General features: G+C 41.5%; 1 protein-coding gene across 3 annotated transcripts in view; it reads right to left on the reverse strand.

The window, feature by feature from the left end:
* LOC119494906 (short transient receptor potential channel 7-like) overlaps positions 1-24482 on the reverse strand; it is a 92943-nt gene that overhangs the window by 19185 nt on the left and 49276 nt on the right. For all 3 annotated transcript variants that reach the window (XM_037781133.1, XM_037781132.1, XM_037781131.1), the window contains 4 exons: positions 21367-21531; positions 14427-14643; positions 11930-12163; positions 9192-9456 (listed from right to left, as the gene is read on the reverse strand). In XM_037781133.1, coding sequence (XP_037637061.1) covers positions 9192-9456; positions 11930-12163; positions 14427-14643; positions 21367-21531 — 881 coding nt within the window. The remainder of the gene's footprint in view (positions 1-9191; positions 9457-11929; positions 12164-14426; positions 14644-21366; positions 21532-24482) is intronic.

Raw genomic sequence — 24482 nt, forward strand, 5'->3', positions numbered from 1 at the left:
TCTGGAAGTCAATTGTTTTTTTAAATGGGTTTTTATTGAAATAAGGTCTGTGGTTAACACAAGCTGAAGAGATTGCATGAACATGCACTAAAAACACTCGTGGCCGGCCTGGCAATGTCAATAAAGCAAGGAGAAGCTCAGATTACAACACACACAGAGGCTGACTTCATTCTCTGCTCAGGTAGACATTACTCCTCTATATCTTAACATGGCAAATTGTTGTTTGCTGCTATATTAATGCTCTGGATATCGCATAGAGCACCTTTAAGACCCTTTTATGAGCTGGAAACATTCAAATTCAGCCAGGGACAGGGTTTTCATACGCTTTATTAGCTAGGAAACCACAGCGGATAAAATCTGCTAATAAAAGCTGTCATTTCACTCGACAAAATTGAAAGTCGCAGACAAGAATATTAGAAGCCTGATTTTGTCTACCTTTATCTGAAATGTTTCAAACACTGCTATGAATTATCAATGTCTCTATAGTAAATTAATTCTTTATGTGCTGGTCTAATGAACAGTACTGAAGCGTTTCCATGACCGTATGTGGGGTGACCTCCCTGCTCTGCAGCCCCTTAACTCCAATAAATTTCGATACAGTAAGATTTAGTGTCAAATGATGGTCTAAGAGCTATTTCGGAGGGATTAACTCTCACCAAGAGGGAAATTGAATTTGACATCATTTGTCATGGTAATGGAAGAATCTGTTGAAAAATACTGAATATTGGCACAAACATAAAGCGACTGACATTTAAGAGTCCATATTGGTCACACCACATGAATGCGTTGTTTTTGTCTCGTCTCTCGCCTTAATTGTAATTGTGTCTCCTCTCCTCCTTTTGACATTCAGATGCGCTTGACTGGTAAAGGCTGAACACGACACCTCTGCCTCGCCTTCAGAGCTAATAAATTCTCTCTTTTGCTCACCCCGACTCTGTCTCTTCCACTCTCGGCTCTCTCAGCCACCTCTTCCTCCTTTCAGACCCCGTCTCTCTTTCACCGAGATACGAGCCTCCCCACCACGTTCCAACTCTCTCCGTCACGCTAGCCTTGACAACTCTTTGATTTTTCTTCTTTCTCTCAGTCTTCACTTACGCTTCTTCGAACTTCATATTCCAGCCTGCATCTTCATCTCTGCATTTCTATGTGCCATCCTTTATCCTCTCTTCTCTTTTGTCTCTGTTTGCATCACTGCCCTTTCTCTCTGTCTCTCTCCATTTACAGTGCATTACATGGCTTTGTCTTTGGCTTTAACATTATATGCCTCCTGTCTTGCCAGTACTGTCTCAGTGTTCATATTGTGTCTTTCAATTCAATTCAAATACATGCCGGTTTCACTGGTATGAAAAGAAGGAAACAAAGAAACTTAATGACTCTAACCAACATAACATAGATTAGCACATAATGGTATATAAACAACAATTAAGTGAAAAGTAATAATAACTAACTACTGGAAAAAAGCTGACAAAATATGTATACTGTGCACACTGTATGAATGCTGTCTAAATTTGTGCTGATCCTGTGTGGCCAACGCGTTCTCATCCCAACTCTTCACATACTGACGCTTTGTCAAACCCCTTGGCGTCACTTTTCGGTTGCAGTAAACACGTCCTTAACGAGCGTTTGGCGTCACTTTCTGGTCGCAGTAAACACATGCTTAATGTTGTATTCAGGCAACAAATCCACTTCGGTTCGCCTTAAAACGACTTAATTTGTAAAGTGAAAATGACACTGAAGGTTGTGAACACGGGACATGAACGAACAGCTGATTGTTACGTGAAAATGAAACTTAACGCATGGGACGCAAACAGCGGTCTCCTGGATGAAAGCCCTGTTTATTGGACCCATCCACCTCACCTCCCCTCCCCTACCGGGCTGGGCAATATAGAGAAAATCAAATGTCAGAATATTTTTGATCAAACACCTTGATTTCTATATTGCAGCGATAATGTAGAGTTGACCATTGGTGCTTCCACACAATATTTACATAATTACATTTTTGAGAAATATTCATCAGTAATGTGGATAAAATGACCAAGTGTAAAAGGCAAATAATAGCACATCTAGAACAGTCTGGTTCAGAAGTTCAGAAAATTACATCACTTTACTGTAACGCAGCCTTTAAAACCAGGAAAAGACAACACTTATGCCATTTTACGATATTCAAAATCTAAGACGATATCTAGTCTCATTACACACTATCGATATAATATTGATATATTGCCCAGCCCTGCAGCCCGGTGTGTCTCTTTCGCTCTTTAAACTACGTCACCACAGCACTTTCCCTGATCGTTCACTGTTGCCACAGATGGGTTTATATTGTAATTAATGGAAAGCTCGGTGCATCTCATACTGCTGCTAAAGGGCGCCTTGGGCGTTGATATCGAACGCCGACGGCCATGACATAGCGTCGGTATTTGACACCCTGGGAATGAGAACGGGCTGGTGTGGCTGAGCTTCTGTCTGTTGCTCAGTCTGCTTGACCTTCTCTCATCCTCTCATTCTCTCTTCCTCCTCCTTTGTCTATGCATCCTGGCTGGTCTCCCACATTTCGCCTGAACAATTAGCCGAGCCGAAAGCACCCTCCTCTGCATATACATCTCTCCCTGTGGTTCTCCATCTCCCCCTCCTCACCCCAATGGACTTGATTGTGCTGCATTCATTCAGTATTATTTCCACTGTTTCACTTCAGCATCAGTATAATCATTATTTTGAATTCCTTCACGGTCCTTGACACCCCGTCGTGTCTTTTTTCTTTTATTCTGCTAAAAGAAAATATGCACGGCTTCCACCTCGGAGTATTTCAAAACACTTTGCCATTTCATTCATCTCCCCTTTTTTCTGCCTTTACCTCCCCTGTCCCCTCCCTCTCTGTCTGTCTCTCTGTGCAGTAGTTGTTATGCATGGTTGACTAGAACATAGAGACCACTGCTGTCCAAATCTGAATCCGGATAAGCGCATGTGTAAATTGATCTGTACATAAATGTTTGTATGCCCGTCTAAGCGCTTGTTATAGCAAAAGTAAAAACAAACAGTGAGAGAGGGCATGTGTGAATGTGTGTATTTGCCCCTTGTGTGTGTCACTGCTAAAGTGTATTTGCACATAAATGCGTGGGCACTCAACAAAGGGCATGTGTGTTTTTTCTTTTTTAAAGTGTGTGAGTCAGATAGCTGTCTGAGTCTTTGTGCCTCTGGGGATTGGGTATGTGTGGCTATTACGGCTCAGTCTTCATTAAGCCCTATCCAGCTGTGCATGTATGTGTGTGAGTTTTAGCTTGTGTGAGAGAGAGAGTGATATCCTCCGTGGCGCCTCACTCCTCCACGAAACCCCACCCTCCCTCCCCTCTCATCCCTCCCTCCGTCCCCCAACCCGAGTGGCCCCTCCTGGGGTATCATTACTACCTCCACCTGACTCCCTCCTCATCCTCCTGCATCAGAGCTATCAGACCAGCCGTTAGTTCTGCCCTCCATCAAACATGCCACTCAGAGCTGAGCACGAGCACACACGCTTACATCCACACTGGCACAATGTTCTCTGCTGCGACAAAGAGAAAACAGATAGACGAGACATTGTTTCGTTGAGAATTCACAATTTGCGCGCATCACGAGGCGAGACTATTAACAAAAGTCGTACCGAACATATTGCAGTGGGACAGAAAAATAAACATGTTCAGACGCAAAAATGCATCACAGACTGCAAATTCTGTGAGACGAAATATTGGAGAAAAGGGTTGATTAGATTTACACAACAAAAAATTAGACACAGTACAAAAATAAATTCAATACTGTCTCTCTGCACAGTTCAGTCCAGGCTTTTGCTCTGTCAACCACTACACAGGCAGGTTGAGCTTTAGAGCCAGACTGACCCCTGGTGGCAAGACTGGCAACAACAACACAATTTAAGGTGGTTTCTGTCATGTTAAAACCGTCTCTATGCAGCTCCTACTGCCAGAGTAGGAACACGATTGTGGCTCATTTAGAGGCAGGGACACTTTCTTGCAGACAGAGGTTGTCAAGATGAGCAGAAATAGTTTCTATTTTTATCACGGCTGTGTTAACGCTGTTTTTTAAAATCAGCCTTGATGTTGATCTCTAAAGCAGAGAGGGGAAGTGATAAGGGGACAATGTACAAAGCTGGATTGAACATTCATGATGGAAATGACTGTGTAATGGTGATGATAAGGCACTTCCATCCACTGGGCCTGCGGTCTTTTCTGTACTTGTCCTTCGCTTTTTGAGAAGTCTTCATTATGTCTGACTCTCGAGTTGCGACCACAATCTTTCTGACTGTCCGTTTCGGCTCCATTAGTCTCTGTTTCTACCTGTCTAGCTGCCTTTCTGTCATCTGACTCCGTCCTCATGTCGCTGCTGTGTCTGTCGGCTCATCACGTTGCCTGGATCTTTGGCTCCGTGTGGGCAGCCAAGCAGAACTCGCAGCCTTTAAGACCCCTGTGCTGCGGCTCAGCAGAGGAGCTACGCTGTGTATGCACGGCACAGTACGTCGGCATGGGAAAGTAAAGGTACTCACACTAGAAGTCCGATCACACACCTTTTATGATCAGCGATTCTATCTGAGGTGAATGTTCGGCAGGTCATAAACTTGGAAATTGCTCCCGGGCTTCACATTCCTCACAGGTGATAGGAATCTGTGAGGATAATGACAGTAAAACATCTGCTGCATTTAAATAAGCAGCTGAGGCTGCACAAATATAACATAGACTGGGTGTTATTGCACCTGGTATTTGACTCCAACTACTTTTATGTAGCATATGAGCCATAGGTATGCGATATACTACACTGTCTGGCGGCAAATTCCTAACTTTCTGACTGAATGATGATAAGCAAATGTGTTTAAATGGACAGTGTTTATGGGTTTAGATTAGTTACACACTCACTAAAGATAAGTGAATTCCCTTGTATCAAGTGGACATATAGACGCAAGCACAGGCAGGTGGACAAACAGCTGTGTAACCAGATAAGGAGAACAGGCAGGCAAGCAGATGGATAGGCAAGCACTGCCAGGAAAACTGAATCACAATCACTGTACAGCTCGCCAAAACAACTAGAAACAACAAAGTTGAGGCAATGCTCCTGAGGTCATTCTGATTTTATCTTATTTAATTCTTTAGTCTGGTTCTATCGTGGAGGGGGAACCAAGATCCAAGACAAATAACTGGATCAAAACATCTAAAAAGGCATGTCTTAGTCCTCATGCAAGCAAGCTGTGGTGCACCAAACTACTGTGTGGTTTACTGGGACAAACCAGCAACAGCAAACAAGCCAACAGCACAAGGTTTATGCTTATGAGGAGAGGAGACAGATGTTGACACCTGGAAGCAGTTTGTCATGGTTGGGAAAGCCTGTTAATACAAAATTAACCGAGGGCAAGAATTCAAGTCACACTATGTGTTCTTCACTGATGTGAAAAACCTGTAAGGTAAATTATGCAAAAGAGCACAAACACCATGCTCCGCTAAAGGCACAGATTGGTTTTGAACCTGTCTGTTGCTCTAACCTGGTCGGATGATGCATTACCCAACTTGCAAATAGACAAAGCTGTGTGTCACTTCCAAGCTTTCTGGCAACTAGGAAGTGTGAACCTTAATGTTCCAGATGATAAACTGCCATTACTTAGACTTTTTCACTCTGATTAGTAAAAAAACAGAACAGTATCTGACAACGTAATTACGGACCAACTTGTAAAGCAATGCTTTGCTCTATTGGATCGAGCAGAAGTGGTGTAATGTCATCTGTTAAAATCTGCAGATGTCTTCCTCTGAGGAAATGAATAATGACATGTAACAGGGGAGAGACCTCAGGGAGAGTTTTCATTCTGAGATGAATGATGATAAACAGACTTGCTGGATAAGCTTTCCTACAAATATCAGACAGTGACAGTGAAAGATCCACCGTCCGTCTGAAAGAATGAGCACGCAGACACGTGGATAAGCTAAAACGAAGAGAGGAGGCACAAGCATTGATATTCAGATTGATGTGTTGCGGGAATTGTCGGACGGGCCGATTGCTTTACAAGCAGGTTGATATATGACACGACAACTTGTCAGTAAAAATGCGACAGTAAAATTGATAGAATAAACTTTGATGCTGATGTGGATGTTTGAGTGCAAACGACAGAACAGATTCAAGGCGTTGTATGGCTGAGGAGTCATTTTGCACTTCAAGGCTGAAGAGCTTAAAACCAGTTAAAATGTGCAATTGACCATTAGAAATGGATGTCCCTGATAATGAAGTTAAATGCAGCACTTTAGCAGGTTAAGTGCATTTAGAGTAATGAGGGTTGTTATCTCCCCCTCTTCGGTTGGATGATTTTCAATTATCAAATACAACAATAGTCTCTCCCACTTGATTGGTCTAACTTAGACTGCTGGAGGCAGAACAAGGACTCTTTTACAGTCTAGTTGTGCCAGGAGGAGACTGCTTCATGGCCAGTAAGGAGAGGAGGATAATGTACATATGGTAAGTGGATATTGCATAAAGATAGACCCTTTTCTTTACAGTAGTGCATGGGACAGGTAATCTGAAAAAATCATGTTTTTCTGTGTCCTCCGGTGCTCCTAATGGCATCTGCAAGATTTCACAGACTGCAGGAAAACAACCAATCAGAGCCAAGCTGGAGCCTGCCGTCCAGCTGCCGTCTATGAGCCGGCTGTCAATCACTCACAAACTCTGATCAAACGGTCAAACTAGGCAGCGCTCATCAAATATGAATCAATATACTGTTTCTGTAATGCCTATTACTCGTGTAAAATGTTTTCAGAAACATCTTGAAGTGTACCGTTTAGCTGTAAAATTAGAAAGTTTGTGACCCGGCAGCCATGTTGAGGAAATACCAAGCCTATCAACCGGAGCAAACTATCTCATTTTACAGACAAACAGTACACTACAAGACATTAAACAACATTTGAGGCAGGAAATAGGCATTACAGTGACAGAATATTGATTCATATTCGATCAGCGCTCCCTAGTTTGACCATTTGACTGGAGTTTGCGAGTGATTGATAGCTGCCTCCGTTGAATGACCAGTCAGTAGGAACGCTCTCTCTCTGAAATGACCTGTGGTTTGCCAAAGTCTCCCATCACAGACTAGATTTTTTTAAAGCCTGAAAACAGAGCCATGAGGAGGAGCAGAAGTCTAGTTTATATGCTGAGAGGTTGTTAAGGATTTTTTGCCCTATGATGCCAAAACTATACTGCCTACTGTAGGTTTAAGTGCTGAATGAATTCTGCATGTGAAAATATGCTGGATCATGCTGAGTTTTTTATAGAATGTATCTTAGCATTTCCCCACACCGGTCTGCTTTCAATGATGTGAGCCCGAGCCAGAGACTTCCCGTCGTGGATACTGTTTACAGTTTGCTGGTGCTGCTTACTGGTGGCCTTGACAATTGTCAGCATTCCTTTGCCACTAGTCACTAGTGAGCACACAGATGGCACACTTTTGTCATTTGGTACAATGGGCTCCATCATATCACTGTCAGCTACTTCGGTGGCGCGTTAAATCTGCTTCAGATCACAGCTGGTCGATAAAATTCACTGTCTGCCGCCTGGCACTTTATTAAACAATGGGAACATTCTCGTACCTCAGAGAAACTTTACCAAATAGTTTGGACTGGAATCAAAAAAACGCCTTAGACACTCGTCCAAAAGCTCCTCTTGCTCTCTTGTTACTCTCACATCCATATAGATCTAAATGGATTTTAAAAATCCAATAGGCCAAGATGTTTTGCCTCATCATTAACTGCATGCCATATAAAGATTTCTTTAAATCAGAGACACTAATATCGATGCATTTTCTCACAGCTCAGATAGAATCTACAATTGGCACCTCCACTAACACTTGCCATCCCAATTTTACTTCCATTTTAACTTCAGTCAACAATGGTTGTGTTTATGCCAGAGCACAGTGGATCTTTCTTCTGCGGTACAGTAAACACAAAATGGTACCGAGGGAAAAACCCCAATTTCCTACCCGTAACTTTGTTAAAGCTGTGAGATAAAACCAGCGTTTGTTCGAGATGTTAGTGAGTAAACCTTCTCATTCACCATTATTAAATGTAACCAAATAGCCTGATTGCCTGCATTAGGCCAGAGGGAAGATTAAAATTTGATCTCCACTGATAAAGGACTGTGGATTTAATGAACCCAACAAACAACCTCATCAAGGAGGACATGTGACCATTTATATTGTCCTGGGGATTTCCTTCTGCTGTGGCCTTGTTTCATGGTAACATGGGAACCAAATCAGATACTTGTGACATGAATTCTTTTTCTTTTTTTGGAATAAATTCTGAAAGAATACGATCATAATAGGGCCATCATGTAGCTACACTGTGTTTGCCAAAACATTGTGGATATTTGTACTGTAAGAGAATTAAAAAAGATGCAGACATGACGATGTAAATGCTTACATTTGTTTAAACCAGGCTGTTCTCATACACCGTTCGTAGCTATACCTATGAAAAGTAATGCACTGTAATTCGTGTATATCCCACGAAATCAATTTGTATGTAATCCAAATAATTGTCAACCAGGAAATATAAAGAGCGACAAATGCTGCGTAGGGAGGAGGTCGAGTAGGATGGGTGGGTCAATAAACACTAGACTTTCTCCCAGGAGACCGGTATTTGTATCCTGTGTGAAACCAGAAGTCAACGATTGATTGATTGATTGATTTATTTGTGACGTAACTTTCATACTTTAACTTCCACATGATGGATCTGGACCTCCGTCCTCTAGGAGATTTAGCCTCTCTATCAATTCAATTCAGTCCAAAGGGGCTTATTGAAATAGGAAACATACGTTTACATTACCAAAGCAACTGTGAACTAAAAACAAAAATCTGGTCCTCTCTGATGGTGGAGAGGAGGTTGTGTTGCTCAGGCTCCATTTGTTTGGCGACGCTTAGAAACTATGATCTTTTCCTAAATCTAACTAAGTACTTTTGTTGCCTAAACCTAACCAAGCTGTTTCCTGTGAAGATGGAAGTTTATTTTGAAAAGACTGGAGCCAAAATTGATAGGTGCGTTACGTGTTGCTGTACATTCGTAGGAAAACGCACGAAAAATGAGGAATAACTTTTCATAACATATCATACGAACAGTTGTATGAGGACACGTTGGTTGAAACATAACCCTTGTCTAATCACAGTCACTCACTCAGACATAACTCACGTGGTGAAGGCAGGATTGTACTTGGCTCCCAGGTAGTAAGAGTACAGGTTGAACATGCCGATCATGAAGGCCACAAACACCATGATGAAGATGACCATGAACTTGAAGATGTCTTTGACCGTGCGCCCCAGGGAGATCTGCAGCGGGCCGAAGCTCTCGTTGGCTGGCAGGATGTAGGCGATGCGTGAGAAGCTCAGCACCACAGCGATGGCGTACAGGCCTTCTGAGATGATCTGGGGGTCGGAGGGGCGCCACTTGTTCCTGGCTGGAGGAGAAGAAAGAAAAAGACGAGCGGCTGAGTAAGCTTTCAATGTAGAGTCCTACCAGAGATCGTTGTGTAATTGTCTGGTTTCAAGGGAAACTGGTTATTTCACAATTTGGACAATAAAATAAGTTCAGAATTTAAAAATATTTGATCAATCCTCGTCGATTGGCACCCATGTTAAGCAGCTGACCAGATCTTGTTTTTTTCCACTGAAGAAACATTAGTAACTAACTGACTAACTGACTAACTGAGATCTGAAGTTTCAACAGCTGAACAAAAGATGCTTAGACATGCCTTTATCTCTTCTTGCATTAAGTACTGGAGTGAACTTTTCTCCTCACTCAGTATGTCTAGTCTTGATCGTCTGCAGCTGCCGCTAGATTACTCACTAGGTCATATAAACGGTCTCACGTTACTCCCATTCTCAGATCACTGGCTGCCTTTAGCATATAGGATCCACTTTAAAATGCTCACTCTTACTTACAAAGCATTGCACTTTCAGACTCCTGCATACTGTATGTGGCTGAACTACTTCAGCCTTATTCATCAGCTCTCTTGTGGTTTCTTTTAATAGTCAGGTAAAGTCATACTGTACCTATTTAGACAGGCGTTTTGGTAACCTGTATGCACCAGGCCTGCACTTTACGTATTTATTGTGTATTTTATTGTGTTTTTAGTTTGCACTTCTTAAACAGATGGCTCGTCTGTTCTCTTCATCTCATATGATGTATTTCTTGTATAATGCCCTTGTTAAGCATTTTGTGACTTATGTCTGTGAAAAGCGCTAGAAATTTGACTTACTTACTCACAGATTTTACCGTGCTTACATTTTCACACTGAATAAAACCGGATGCATCATATATCAAGTATAGCTCCAAAAGTAATGTTGAAATGGCATTTATAACTAACCATAATCATCCACAGCTGGATTTTTTTAATTAGAGTTTAAGATATTTTCTGATATCAATTTGAAATAATTGGTCTGAAGGTGGTTTACTATCACAGTATTTTTTTTTTTTTTACTGTGCCATAAAATGCTTTTGTGAAAATCCTGCATTGTTCGTCAGCTGCACATAACTGTTCATGAAAGTATACGGAGCAAACTTTTGGTTACAGTGGGATCTAAATGTTTGAAAGAGATGTTCCTAAAGAGCATAATCTTGGCTTTTAGGAACATGTGCTTAGATGGAGGAGAAGGTGCAGTAAGAAGATGGATTAAGTGACGATGGAAGGGGATGAGGGAGGAGGGAACGCAACGAGAATGAGACGGGTGGACAGCAGAGAGAAGGGATAAAGGGATAGTGTGTCCAAGGAGAAGTAAGGACAGAGAGAGAGGACAACAGGGAGGGGCGGCAGAGAGGCACAGTCAGACATGTAGAGGATAACTGAGCTAGATGGAAAAATGAAATAAAAAAAAGAGATGTGATATTGTAAGTGAAGACCACAAACAGAGAAAAATAAAGTAAAAGAAAGAAAGACTCCATTTTACTATTTTACTGTTAAACTGTGACTATCTAGGACAAGGAGTAAATATATTGTACACAATGTGTGCTATTTTCAGTGCAGATATGGAGACGTAGGGAGAACAGCTTATAATACATAATAACTGACACTCCAGTCATGATCATTTTCATCTATTTACTTGTGTGTCATGACAGAGTCAGGCCACCAGATGACAGCACTGATGAAGGTTCCCGTAGTAGGCCACTCAGAAGTGTCCAGTCCAGCAGCCTGCAGCCTGTTTTAATATGTTACTAAAAGTTTATATTTTCTGTGATCTTGAAGTTTTGTTTAATATCCTGAAATGTATTAAGGGGACATATAGACCCAAAGGCACACAGGTGTATATTTCCAAGAAAAGCAGACAGAGTAGGGAAGGTAGGTATTAATAATTGCCAGAGTTTGTTTGTTTGCTCGTCTGTTGAGTTTATGTCAGCCTACATTGAATTCATTGATTGAATGTGGCGTTACAGTCAAAGCAAAGGACCAAACAGGAGAGTGTGTGCACAAATATGTGTGAACATCCTGAGGTAAGTATTCAACAATGACATTTTTAATCTAAGTGACAAATACACTCATCTTCTAGTGTCCCAGCTCAGGTTTTTAGTTATTCACCATGACATTTTTACACAAATACTCATCTGGTTTGCTTATCAGTGACTGATGTAGCACAACAATGATTCAAGCACCTCATGAAAGCTTCTACATTTCATCATGCGGTGTCAAATTGGCCTTTCCTTGGAAAACAAATTGTGGAAGATAAGAAGTGAGGCAGTTTGACATTTTGTGGAGCAGAAATACAAATAGAAATGTGTAGTTATAATGAATAGCTGCAGTCAGAATGGCTAAGAAAACAAAGAAAAGAGCGCCACATACAGGAGCTCAGACTCGGTCAAAGCAATCTCTCGTAAATACCAGAGAATTAGTAAACTTTTTAAAAACCTTTTATCATATTTCTGGAGTAAATGCTTACCGTAAGTGAAGTAGGCGACTTCGTCAGGCAGCGAGGCACTGCTGATGTCTTCGTCTGGCACGTGCAAGTCCACGTACTGCTGGGCTTTCGTCGCCTTGAGGAACGCCATGAAGCGTGCAGTGAAGGACGCCACAAAGATGGACAACATGCCGAAGTCCAGAACGTTCCAGAGGTGCATGATGTACTCTCTGGGCCCGTCGGTCCAGATCTCCTTACACTCTGACCAAATCATACCTGAGGAAGGACGACACACACATCAACACATGGACCAGGCCGGTCTCATACACCGTTCGTAGCTATACCTATGAAAAGTAATGCACTGTAATTTGTATATATCCCACAAAATCAATTTGTATGTAATTCACGTAATGCGAGGAGTGCAAACGCTGCGTAGGGAGGAGGTCAGGGTGGACGGATGGGTCAAAAGACACTGGACTTTCGCACAGAAGACTGCTGTTAGTACCCCTTGTGAAACCAGAATGTTGATTTATTTCTCATATGACTTCCGTACTTATGTTACGCCACTTCCGGAGTCATTTTAACCGAAACCACAACCTTTTCCTAAACCTAACTAAGTAGTTTTGTTGCCTAAACCTCACCAAGTTTCTTCCTGTGAAGACGGAAATTTAATTTGAAAAGACTTGAGCGGAAATTGACAGGTGCATCACGTGTTGCTGGACATTCGTAGGAAAACATGAAAAATAAGGAATCATTTTTTGTAAGATATCACAAGAACCGAGGATGAAGATACGTTGCATGGATACATCGTGGAGAGATGGGAAATTCACATGAGATTGATACAAATAAAAGAGGAGCCTCTCATACCAATTGAACGCTCACAAAGAAGCACGCGCATGCACAGATGTTGACAACAAAGCTTGTAATTTATACTCAACCATTCACACATCCACTTATAGCTCAGGTGCGGTGGAAAACCTGATACCTCCCACGCAACCACTCGGTCATTCCCTATTTGGAGCCAAAACAAGGAGAAAATTGCTTACTGAAAAGGCACCCTGATCAGTATCATCTCTGTAACAATTACCGGGCCTTCAAAGCATGCTGCTGGAATTACAATTATCCTGCTCTACCTGAGCCACCACTCACTGCACACACACAGAAACAAACACCAGAGCACCTGCTGCCAAAATTCACCCGCAGATGGGCAAAGAATGGTGCCATTACACATAAACAAATAAAAACAGAACCATATGTGCACCAACATACACAAACCGCTCACGTAATGTTGTTATATGTGTGTGTTTGTAGATGAAAGGAGGAACATCAGCAGAGGGGAAGCAGCTGAGGTCTGACAGATATTGCCATGGGCTATTTATCTGTTGAGTTTGTCTTTCTGCCACCGCCGTCGATACCTGCTCCCATCTTTCCTCCATTCTTTTTTCTCTCCATCTCGTCCTCTAATATTTTCTCAGCACCACCTCTCAGGTCAACCTCCAAATTTCCCTCCAGCTCATCCAGCTTCAACAAGTCTGGCCTGTGATGCATCCAAGTAGGAAACTTCTATTTGATGTTTGGAAGATAAAAGAGAATGAATTGTTGTATTACCATAACCTTGGCTTTCATCCACTTGGTTGGAATGGTACTACATTGATCTTCAATTCTGCCTCGTATCAAAGTTGGGCAAAAAGATACGCAGACGCTTACCACTAATTTATGGGGAAGGAGTTGTGTTGTAGACTTCACAACTTTGGATTAGATTGGATTTGAAACATTGCCATAAAGTCTTCTTGCTGCATGTTGATAAAGTACTTAATAAGAGTAGCGTAGGTCATTTGGAGAATAGCGTCTACCAGAGTGTGTGTGCATGTGGGAAATGAGTGGTGAAGCAATGTGTGTGAGCGAACAAGTAAGCTAGTGGAGCAGAAGACAGAGTTAGTTTAGCTTTCAGAATATCGAGTGAATGTTCGGTGGAAGTTGCAGTTTGTGCAGGAATAAATGCTGCAGCTCCTCAAGACCAACAGAGGTTTCCCATGTCTTGTTTCCCGGCGGCTGAGTGGAGTGACGGGGGTTAACTCTGGAGCGAGTAACGTTATCGACTCTGGTCCAAGCAGGAAAAGTTAACAGTGTTTGGTTTGTCCGTTCTGGGCCACAGTAGAAACATGACGACCAGCTCCGGTAACAGAGGACCTGCTCCCTATGTAGATACAGTATAAACGGCTCATTCTACAGTAACGAAAATACGACTCTTATTTTAAGGTGATTATACACCAATGAAAACATACTATTAATAATGTATTCCATTTCTGCCAATAGATCCCCCAAAATGTTACACACTGTTAAAGAACATCCCCCAGGAAATATTTTGCCTGGACTCTCTTACAGTAAATGCTGTATCAAGGATATTTCTTGGAGAATCTGCCTCGACAGTCAAATACTTGACTGATCTTACAAGTATTTCCATTTTAATTGGCTGCAACTGTGCAGAATTTCAGACACTGCCACAGCGTGTGTGCACCATGTGTTTTTGAGAACTCACCCAACACCCACTTCATGATCAACATCTCTGTCCAGGAGAACTGGGTGGTCTTGACCCTGAACACCTGTCGCGGGTGGTCGGTGATGGTCTCATTGGGCAGGTTCTTGACACCTTCAAAGCGGTCGGAGGCGTTGATAACCAGCAGACCCAAGAAAATGGTGAAGGAGACAGCGTGAGCCACGAACTTCATGAAGGGGCTTCGCAGGATCTGACCAAGCTGGAAGTGAGAAGATTGAGGATATAGTAAGACTTATACCATGGTTTGCATGAATACTCAATTCTGATTGGCTGCAGGGTATCCATTAGTTCCTGATGATGTATACCTACAAAGTACATTGTTTGACACATTTTGTGTCTAACCCTAACCCTAGGTCGACTAAGTTTTCTATGGTTAAATAGTTGTTTTTATGCTTTTTCATGCTGAATGACTTGTGTCAAAGAAACTTATGAGCACATTTCTGGTAAAAACTCTGGTGCTTTTGTGTGATTCTTCGTGGAGAAACTCAGTTTTAAAGATTTGTCGATCAAATCAACTAATCGATTAGTCAACAAAATCGTATGAGTGTTAGACTACTAAGAACTTCTTTGGTCGAGGTCAGCCCTAGTACTAGTTGAGTTGTATTTTTTTGAAAAAGTTAAAAAAGTGACTATACACAAGTGTAAAATTGCAGCCAAACAAACATCTGTTTTTATTTACTGAAATAAATCAGTATTCGTGCTTTATCCCTGAGATTTTGGCCCTCAGAGATTAAAATCTGAACAGCATCACTAAACAACCATCTCAGCGGGCAAACAGCAGCTGTTGTAATTCATGAATGTGGAACATGACGCCAGATTAACTAGATGCCAAACAATCAGAGTTTGTGAAAATGCACCATATGGGGAGGACGTAATGCAAGGTGGTGCTGCACAAGGAGTGTTGAGCATGCCGCCACACGGAAGGACCTTTTTATAATTGCACACAAATATGCCAAGACACACAAATGCACATTCATGTGCATACACACACACACCATACAGACGACAACGTTTGCCACTCTCTAAACCTGCTGGGTTCAATATTAACTACCCACAGGCTATCGCTACTCTCTGCATGCACAGTGACACATCAGATTCAATAGCTGCCCCCATGCCCCACACACACTACTAAACCAGAGAGATGAGGTTGTCTGGTGAATTTTAACCCTGCAAAACCTCCTTTAAACCTCCTCCTGCCACTGGGACGGCTCTGCCTCTGTGCTGATAAGGCCGATCAATTTCACCCATCAGCTTTAAATGAGATGGTCATCCTAGATCAGGCCTACTGCTGTGTGAGGACTGCAAACCCCATGGGTTTCTTTGTGATGGTGACAAGAGCTGATCTTCTCCTCCCAAACGAAATGGTGGCCGCTGGCCGGAGAGGCATGCAGACTAAATAAAAGACATTTGGTGAGAAATGGAAAACTCACAAGGCCAGAATGGAACTGCTGTTTCCTTTATTATTCCCTAACATCTTTTCACCAGGGAGAAGCAAGCCTGACGTACACTGTGTGCAGACACCGAATAAATAATTATCTAGATATGAGCAAAGACCTTCTTTCATGCTGTACATGTACACTTTGTAATTAAATGATGACATATTATGGGGGATTATGGGGATTTCCATACATGCTCTATTACGTGTTCTGGTTGCCATTCTCTCTGTAAGTCACACACAGATACACAAACCCATTAACCAATAGAAATTATTTAATTGGTATGCTATCAAATTTGCAATCATCTATTTTACTGTATAGAATTATGGCAATAATTCTCCCACCAAAAACTCTCTCAGTCTCATATTTTGCATGTGATCAAATGTTTGCATCCTTATTGACAAGGGTTAAGGTACTGCGGGACTATTCAATGATTTCCAGTCATCACATCAATGATAAATGGCCTGTGACCCTGTCCTGTGTGTATCGATTGGATTCGTTTCCTTGTAGTGATCTGGGTTTCAATCTCCCAAGAGACTAGAGAGGAAAGAACAAAGAAACACCATGGCTACAAGTCGATAGTCTTTTTTGCTTAGGAAGTTTCCTAACTGAGTGAAATGACCCAAAAGTATTGATAAGAGCCGGTCGAATTCTATAAATGCTAAGAAAAAGGTGCTTCAACGCTTCCTTTCTTATATCCTTTAGCTTAGGATACACTGGAACATAATTTACAAAAGGAAAGGAGATGCCGTCCCACAGTTCCTTGCGGCAGCAACAATTAAAGCACCGCACCATTCGGACGTCAATAACATCCACCGTCGCATTATGGATACATTGAAAACATCCCTCTTAGGAGGTGTGATTCTGTTTTCTATGACAGGAATCCTTACTTGAATTGTACAGCATTGAATTTGCCACTCTGCTCATTTCTATGTGATATAAATAAAGTTACTTTAAAAAAACAAACAAAAAAAACACCCACTGTTGCATAGTGCAAGTGCGGTCGGATTCTCTTAGCAGTGCCTTTGACTTTTCCTAAGTCCTTGTGAATTCTTGTTCACACCGGGGCAGGAAATGGTCATCAAAATAATCAAAAACCAAAACAGTGGGGTCTTTCTTTTCCTTCTTTTGTTTTCTTCCTTTGTGTCCTTTACATATTTCCTTCTTTTGTTTCCCTTTGTCCTTCTATTCTTTCTTTCTTTCTTTCTTTCTTTCTCTCTTGTGTTTTCATTGTTTTCTTCTTTCTTTCTTTACTTCTGTTCTTTCTCTCCTTCTCTCCGTTCTGGCTTTCCTTATTTCCTGTCCTTCTTTTTTTAGAGCACATTAAATGGATGACAGACAGTAATTAAATAAAAAATTATTTGTTAATATGGGAGTGTGAGAGCAACATGTGGCATTTATAAATGTCAGCGTATCATTGTCAAATTGATTATGACAGCTGGTGTAATTACCATAAATAAAGAGCTTGTGTGTCTCAAAATTAGGACTACATCCCCCATAATCTCTGTATTATGAGTTTATTATGGCTCACTCTAAAGCTGTACTGAGGAATAAACAGCTACTATTACATTAACCTCATATATCTACTAACTACCAGTGGCCCAACACTGAAGTAATGGAAGTAGGGCCGGTATGAGAACTACAATATTTAATGTAGTACAGGATGTCAATTTCTCTGCAGTGGTCTTTAAAGACATTGTTTTAATTAATTACTAGAAATAAATACTGAATCCAGCGGCAGGAGAAGTTTTTAGATGTGCAAGTAAAAGTAGTAACACCACAGTGTAAAATACTTTAGTTACAAGTAAAACTCCTGCATTCAAAACATTAGTAAGGTATGCAAATATTATCAATGTACTCAATGTATCAAAAGTAAAAGTACTCATTATGCAGAGTGGACCCTGTCAGTGTTATATTATTATATATTATTGGTTTGTTACTAATTATACATACACGTATAAGCGGCATTATAATGTTGTAGCTGGAGTAGATGGAGCAACTGCTAACTATTTAATACACTGTTTTGACGTTTAATCAATAGTCAGCACACTGTACTTAAATGTACTTAACGTCTGTTCATGGTGGAGCTTTCAAATCTAATATGATGCCGGATAGTTTAATGAATAATAATATTTTAATTATTGGATTTTGTGAGTCAAAACTGAATCTGTAACATAATCAGTAACATTTCTCTGTCAAGTAAATGTAGTACTACAATGTTGGCCCCTGAAGTCGAAATACACAGTTGAGTTGCATATTTTTTAAGTACTTTGGGGCCTTTTGTACGTTATTTTGTAGTACATGAGTTAGAATAGTAACATGATTCAATATTTTTCATATCTAAACATCATAATAAATCTATAGTTGTTTGGGGCCCTTGTAGTTGGGGCCCAGGCGTCTACCTTGCCTAACAGTAAAGTCTGCCCCTGGAGTTTTTTCCCGTGAACCAGAGTGTATTTCACCGGTGTTTCTGAGTAACCGTGGCTTCGGTGTGTTATGCAACTATGTAATGGCTGGTTTATTGCTCAGGACCCAAGGAAGCTGCAAGCAGCAACACCACAGGCCAAGCATTCAGCCCGTTCTAAACAGGCATGTTTTCAACGGGCACTGCACTAGTCCCTAATTAATTCAGCAATAGTTCATCAATAATAAAATGCTACAAGTTGACCCTTCCAGGGAAGCTGTATAAATGTAATCAAATATTGAGACCGAGTTATTCCTTGACTAAAGCATTTTTTTTATCAGTCACTTGATTTGACATGTTTCATCTCTTTTCTGTCACTCAGGGAGGGCTGAAGTGTTCCTGTGTTCCTATCTTTCAACACCTGTCCCATCACTCTCTGCATGTTTCCCCATTTTTCAATCACCAAGAAACATTCTATATCAAAATACACATCTGTCTTCCATCCCCTCCAAAGCGTATCTCATTTGTTTCTCTTAATAGAGATTTCTAAAGCAATTATGTCTGTGTCTTCTCTGTCTGCCTTCAATGATTTACTACTTATTTTTGAGCAACAAACATATTAATATCTTCTTCATCTGTCACCAGAGATATGAAATGTAATATGGTTTGGGGTTCTGATAATGGTGTGTTGTGGTGCTGTAAAAATGGAGAACATTATGAGCCTGTAAGAGATGAGCAATTGTTGAGATGAGCAGAGCAAAATTACATGATTGGTGGAGGGCACTCTACACAATCAACCAAAACACAACTGCGTTCTCTTTGCAACCTTCGACTGTCTCGACGCATTTCTCTGATTAACTCTTTATCTATTTCATTATCAAATCCATTAAATATATCTTTTTGTCTCTGCTGAGCTGCCATCACATTGTTAATAAGCATGCATAAACAGCCATTTTGTCTCTCAGTTATTAGTTTCATTTAATTGTTTTTTTTATTATCCCACCCTATGCCTTTTCAAAATGTCAAATGTCTATTTTCAGTATTTAACTGGACTTTTAAAATTAGTATTTAAAATACACAGTTACAAGGGGCTTTGCATCCTTTGTTAAGTTATTATTTATCCAAGCTGCTACCTTTTCCCTTCTCTCTGGCAGACTGTGACACACATGCTCATCGGTTGGTTCAGGTTGATTCATAATCAAACGTAATCATACTCGCATGCGCAGACAATCATGTACACACGTGTTTTCGTGATCAGAAGCAGCTATGATTGAATCCATCACTCGCTGGTGGAGGAGACACTCTCAGCGTTACTGCTCTCCATCCTCTCTCACACTTGACATCAGCTTCTCTCTCTCTCTTAGTCTACAAAATGACTAATTCATCAGTCACACCTACAGTAACAGGAACCACTCAAAGGTCCTCAATACTTCTTTCTGAATCTACCTTAGCGTGCACACACTCACACACCACTTGATGATGAGGTAAAGGATTATCCAGGTTAATGAGCAGATTTGCATAACCACTCGCTCAGCGCATGTGTGTGTCACTTTACAGATTATAATTTGCTTGATGGAGTATGAACAAAATGTGATGGAGTGCCTCAGGGCCCTATAATCAAATGGTGATTATACAGTGCTTTTAAAACCGGAAATCAGTAATGTTTTTAGCCACGCTTGTCATTTTGTCTGTCTGTCCAACATTTTGGTCCAGAGTTAAATATCTTGACAATTAGTGGACCGATTGCCATTAATTCGGCAGCCGGTTAGACTGCTGTCAGGCTATTGAATACAAAACATAGGGTTTTCACTCGGGAGACCAGGGTTTGCGTCCCGTGTGAAATCAATCAAATCAACGTGTAGTTGTCTTTGTGTACAGTGTTAGGTTTTGCTTTCACTTTTGAAATGTATTATTTTAAGCCAAAACACAATGTTCTTCCCTAAACTTAACTAAGTGTTTTTTTTGCCTCAACCTAAAGATGTTGTAGTTTTGTTGCCTAAAACTAAAGATTCCTTTTTGTTTGTGTTCAAAATGTAATGTTTCATTCAGTTTTACAACATGTTAGAACATGTTGCTTTTAAGTTTCGCTTTCGTATAACATAGTAGGCGTGGTAGGGCCCTATGACCCACTTCTCTGGTGTTAATGGTAACCGGTAATGCTTACTTAACAGCCTCTTAACAGTCGAAGTGGGTGCATTTGGCCGTATGCTTGTGGTCCCCAGAGAAATAATCCTAATGACTTTAATGTATAGTGTTTTAAACACGCAAATCCACAGTGAAAAAGTGTAATACATTATGCAGCAGTGTTTGGAGAGCTATCTGTGGAGTTTGGGGCCTTTTCATCGTAAACAATAACAATAATAACTATTGTAACTGAGGTAAATCCAAGCTTACTAAAACTGCCCCATGAGAGCGCAAAATACAAACCACAAGCCACCTTCTAAGTCTACAGTGAGTGTCTTTGACTCAAAGATAGAGTAGATTTTGGCTGGAGTATCCCTTTAGCATGCAGTTGTTGTCATATTAGCACTGCTAATGTTAGCATTTTTATACTGTAGGTGTTATGACATGACTGTAATAGACTGGTAGCATTTAGCATTCAACTCAAAGCACAGTTCAGCCTAAGTACAGCTGAGGATGATGAAGTACAGCTTAGAATAATGAAAGTTGAGTCGGTTAATATAGAGCCTGAGATGTCCTGAAAGGGCATTTATACAGAGGATAAAATTGTTCATCCATCCAACAATTTTGTTATCTCGTGTGTAATGAGTCTTTAAACTGTCTCGGTCTGCTCGCGGGCTATAGACTTTCAATATAGTTGCCATATACAGCAGCCATATACTGTAAAACAGAGTGTTATGAAAAAGAAGTGCTTGTAAAAATGTCCCCAATGGCAAAAATACTGTGTACTTTTTGTGTGCCTGGGTTGCTAAAGACCCGAGGTATGTAATGTCTGAAAAAACACCTGTGCTTCTCAGGGTGTGTGATGAATTCTGCTTTGAATCAAGGGTATCAGTAAGGCAAAGAGCTGGAGGTCAGGGGACAGGGAGGAGTTGGTGTCCTTTGCTTGTGTGTTTCATACCTTGCTGCATGGCATTGTCCAGTAGGCAACAGCCAGGAAGGGCAGACCTATGGTGACCCCAATCACCATCCAGCACTTCACCCCGACGGACTGCTGCCTCAGATCGGGCAGGTTCTCGTACCAGATAGTCAGCAGCTGCTGCTGACAGTTGGGATGGGCAACGAACTGCAGAGAATAAAGGGCAATGAAGGTGAGAGGAGAGAGAAAGAGCAATATGCGAATCAATGAGGAGATTTTCAGTGAAGCAATACTAATTTGCTTTTCTCATCTTCATAAAACATATGGAAATGTTTCTGATTGTTTAACAGATCGCTTGAGGGGTCTGTAAAGTCTTTGCAGCAGCAGCACATTGAGCAAACATGCAGCTACACTGAAATGGCCCAGTGGTCACAAAAAGGAAGAATGTGGTTTATTTCAGGCTGTGTAAAATGAATGAGGTTAAAAAAATATACTTTATTCATGAGGAGGGCTTTTGGTGGTCAAGAGAGTACTAAGTAGCTGAGTGTGCAGGCTGCTTTTCAATTTAGAGCACATCTATTGCGTATTCATTACAATCAACATATATTACTCGCGACACGTTTGTATTCCCGGCTGCCATTTGGCTTCATTTAGAATGAAAAAATGTCAACAAGCAAGTTGTGAAATCAATTTAAAATACACTATGCAAAAAACAAATGCAGGCAGCAAATAAGCAGCTCTGATTGTTTGCATTCATTACTGAAGCATGTTTGCTTTATTAGATAAGGCTCGGTCTGGCATTTCAGCATCTGTTGCCGACTTAACTCCAAGAGAGGAAGTGATAAATGAAAGCCACCACCTGTCTGTTAAGGAAGGAGGAGGGGATGGTTGTTTTTGTTCCAGCTGGAGGAAGGATGTGGACAGCAGAGCAATCGATGCTCAGTAGGAAGTCAACTTGCGTAACAATCAAACTCTGTGTTTGTGTATTGTCTTTAGTGTGTATGATCTGAGCAACAGATTACATCTGGTCAAACCAGCTCTCACGTGATTTTCATTAGCTTCTTTTGTTTTCTCCCTTCATCAATCCTTCCCACCCCTTCACCAAACAGCCTCGGCCATCAGCATTTATCGGAGCTCACCATTGACATCCTCCGCTCCCATCCGCCGATCGAAACGCACACACATACAGTACGATGTGCATTCAATCATTTCTACATTCAGAGGGAAACCACTGCCATAAAACGCCCACCCCTGCACACTAAATCGTAGTTAACATAGTTTCCCACTGGTGTCCAGTGATCAGTCTATCAATCTAACGACCCGTGACATGAACCCTGCCAGCGTCCAGCCACGTGCACTACACACAGTCATGCTTCACCTGGTTGCCATGGCAATCTATCCCTCCCCTCTCTCCCTGCCTCCGGTGTAATTAGCTCCCAGAGTATTGGTCACGTTCTCCTGTACAGGATAAAACCATCGCTCCAACAAGCTGTGTACTGGCCAACAGATACACACACACATGTACACTAACACACCACCATGCACACACACACACACACACACACACACACACTTGGGATTTACCTGATTAGAGAAAACATGCAGCACATGAAGATCACACAGGCGGTGTGTGAGAGAAAGTATGGTAGGGAGAAATGGGGAAAAGGCATTTGTTTTGACATTTATTATGAACACCTCTGCTCAGCAGGGATTAGCTCTCCGAAATAGAGGCCAGTTTGTTGTTTACATGGGGCCCTCTGAGGCCACATGCACAAAAAATACACAAACATGCTGTCTGTATATGTGCACAAAATGGCTCATAGACACTACCTTACTTCCAACACAGAAATGTACACGTTACATGTAAAACACTGCAGTAAAACACATTAAATAATCCTAATCAAAACAAGATTTGGATAGGAATTTTGTTGGTGATTCTTTATCCATCCACCTACAGTATGAGGTCTTTATGTTCGTCTTCCTTCAAAGGGAATGTCAGCTACAGAAGCTGGTATGGATTAAGTGTCTTGCTCAAGGACTCTTGGCAGGGTGGATATGTAGTTCTGCCAAAAAGACCTCATATCGTGTTATCAATACATAATTGGACGACGGACGGTACAAACTGAAAGTGTCTGCTCAGTATAGTCTCAGCTCAGAGTAGCAGGAGTCAGATTTCACACACACACAGGACGAGAGAGTGTTAACAAATAAGGCGATGGCGGAGGATTTGGTGTCAAAGCGAAAAGCAAAAGCACCTACTTGGCAATATTTTGGATTTAAACCCAATGCTATAAGAGAATCATAACATTAATGAGGCAATTGCCATATGGAGGACGGAGCGGTCACAGCCGGTGTGTGTGGTGCAGAGGCGTCGGGTGGAAACCTGCGGCCCAGCAGCAAAAGCTGGACCAGAGAGACCAGACACACAGCCATCCAACGGGAAAGATCAAAGTAAGCGCGCTACATACACTCACCGGCCACTTTATTAGGTACAAGGTGTACCTAATAAAGTGGCTGGTGCTAGTACCGGGTGGTCTTCTGCTGCTGTAGCCCATCTGCTTCAAGGTTCAACGTGTTGTGCGTTCAGAGATGGTATTCTGAATACCTTGGTTGTAACGAGTGGTTATTTGAGTTACTGTTGCCTTTCTATCATCTCAAACCACTCTGCCCATTCTCCTCTGACCTCTACAAGGCATTTTCGTCCACACAACCACCGCTCACTGGATATTTTCTCTTTTTCGGACCATTCTCTATAAACCCTAGAGATGGTTGTGCGTGAAAATCCCAGTAGATCAGCAGTTTATTAAATACTCAGACCAGCCCGTCTGGCACCAACAACCATGCCACGTTCAAAGTCACTTAAATCCCCTTTCTTCCCCATGCTGATGCTCGGTTTGAGCTTCAGCAAGTCGTCTTCACCACCTATAGATGCCTAAATGCATTGAGTTACTGCCATGTGATTGGCTGATTAGCTATTTGTGTTAACAAGCAATTGAACAGGTGTGCCTAATAAAGTGGCCGGTGAGTGTATATTGAGCGTCATCTTTTTTTACAAAATGTCCGGTGTAATCTGTAACACCGATGTTGTCGCAAGTTTATTAACCGGTGGGAAAATTTCATCACCATGATATCTCTATCCTACACATCAAGCATCGACT

The sequence above is a fragment of the Sebastes umbrosus genome, chromosome 9, assembly GCF_015220745.1.
Source record: "Sebastes umbrosus isolate fSebUmb1 chromosome 9, fSebUmb1.pri, whole genome shotgun sequence".
Taxonomy (NCBI): domain Eukaryota; kingdom Metazoa; phylum Chordata; class Actinopteri; order Perciformes; family Sebastidae; genus Sebastes; species Sebastes umbrosus.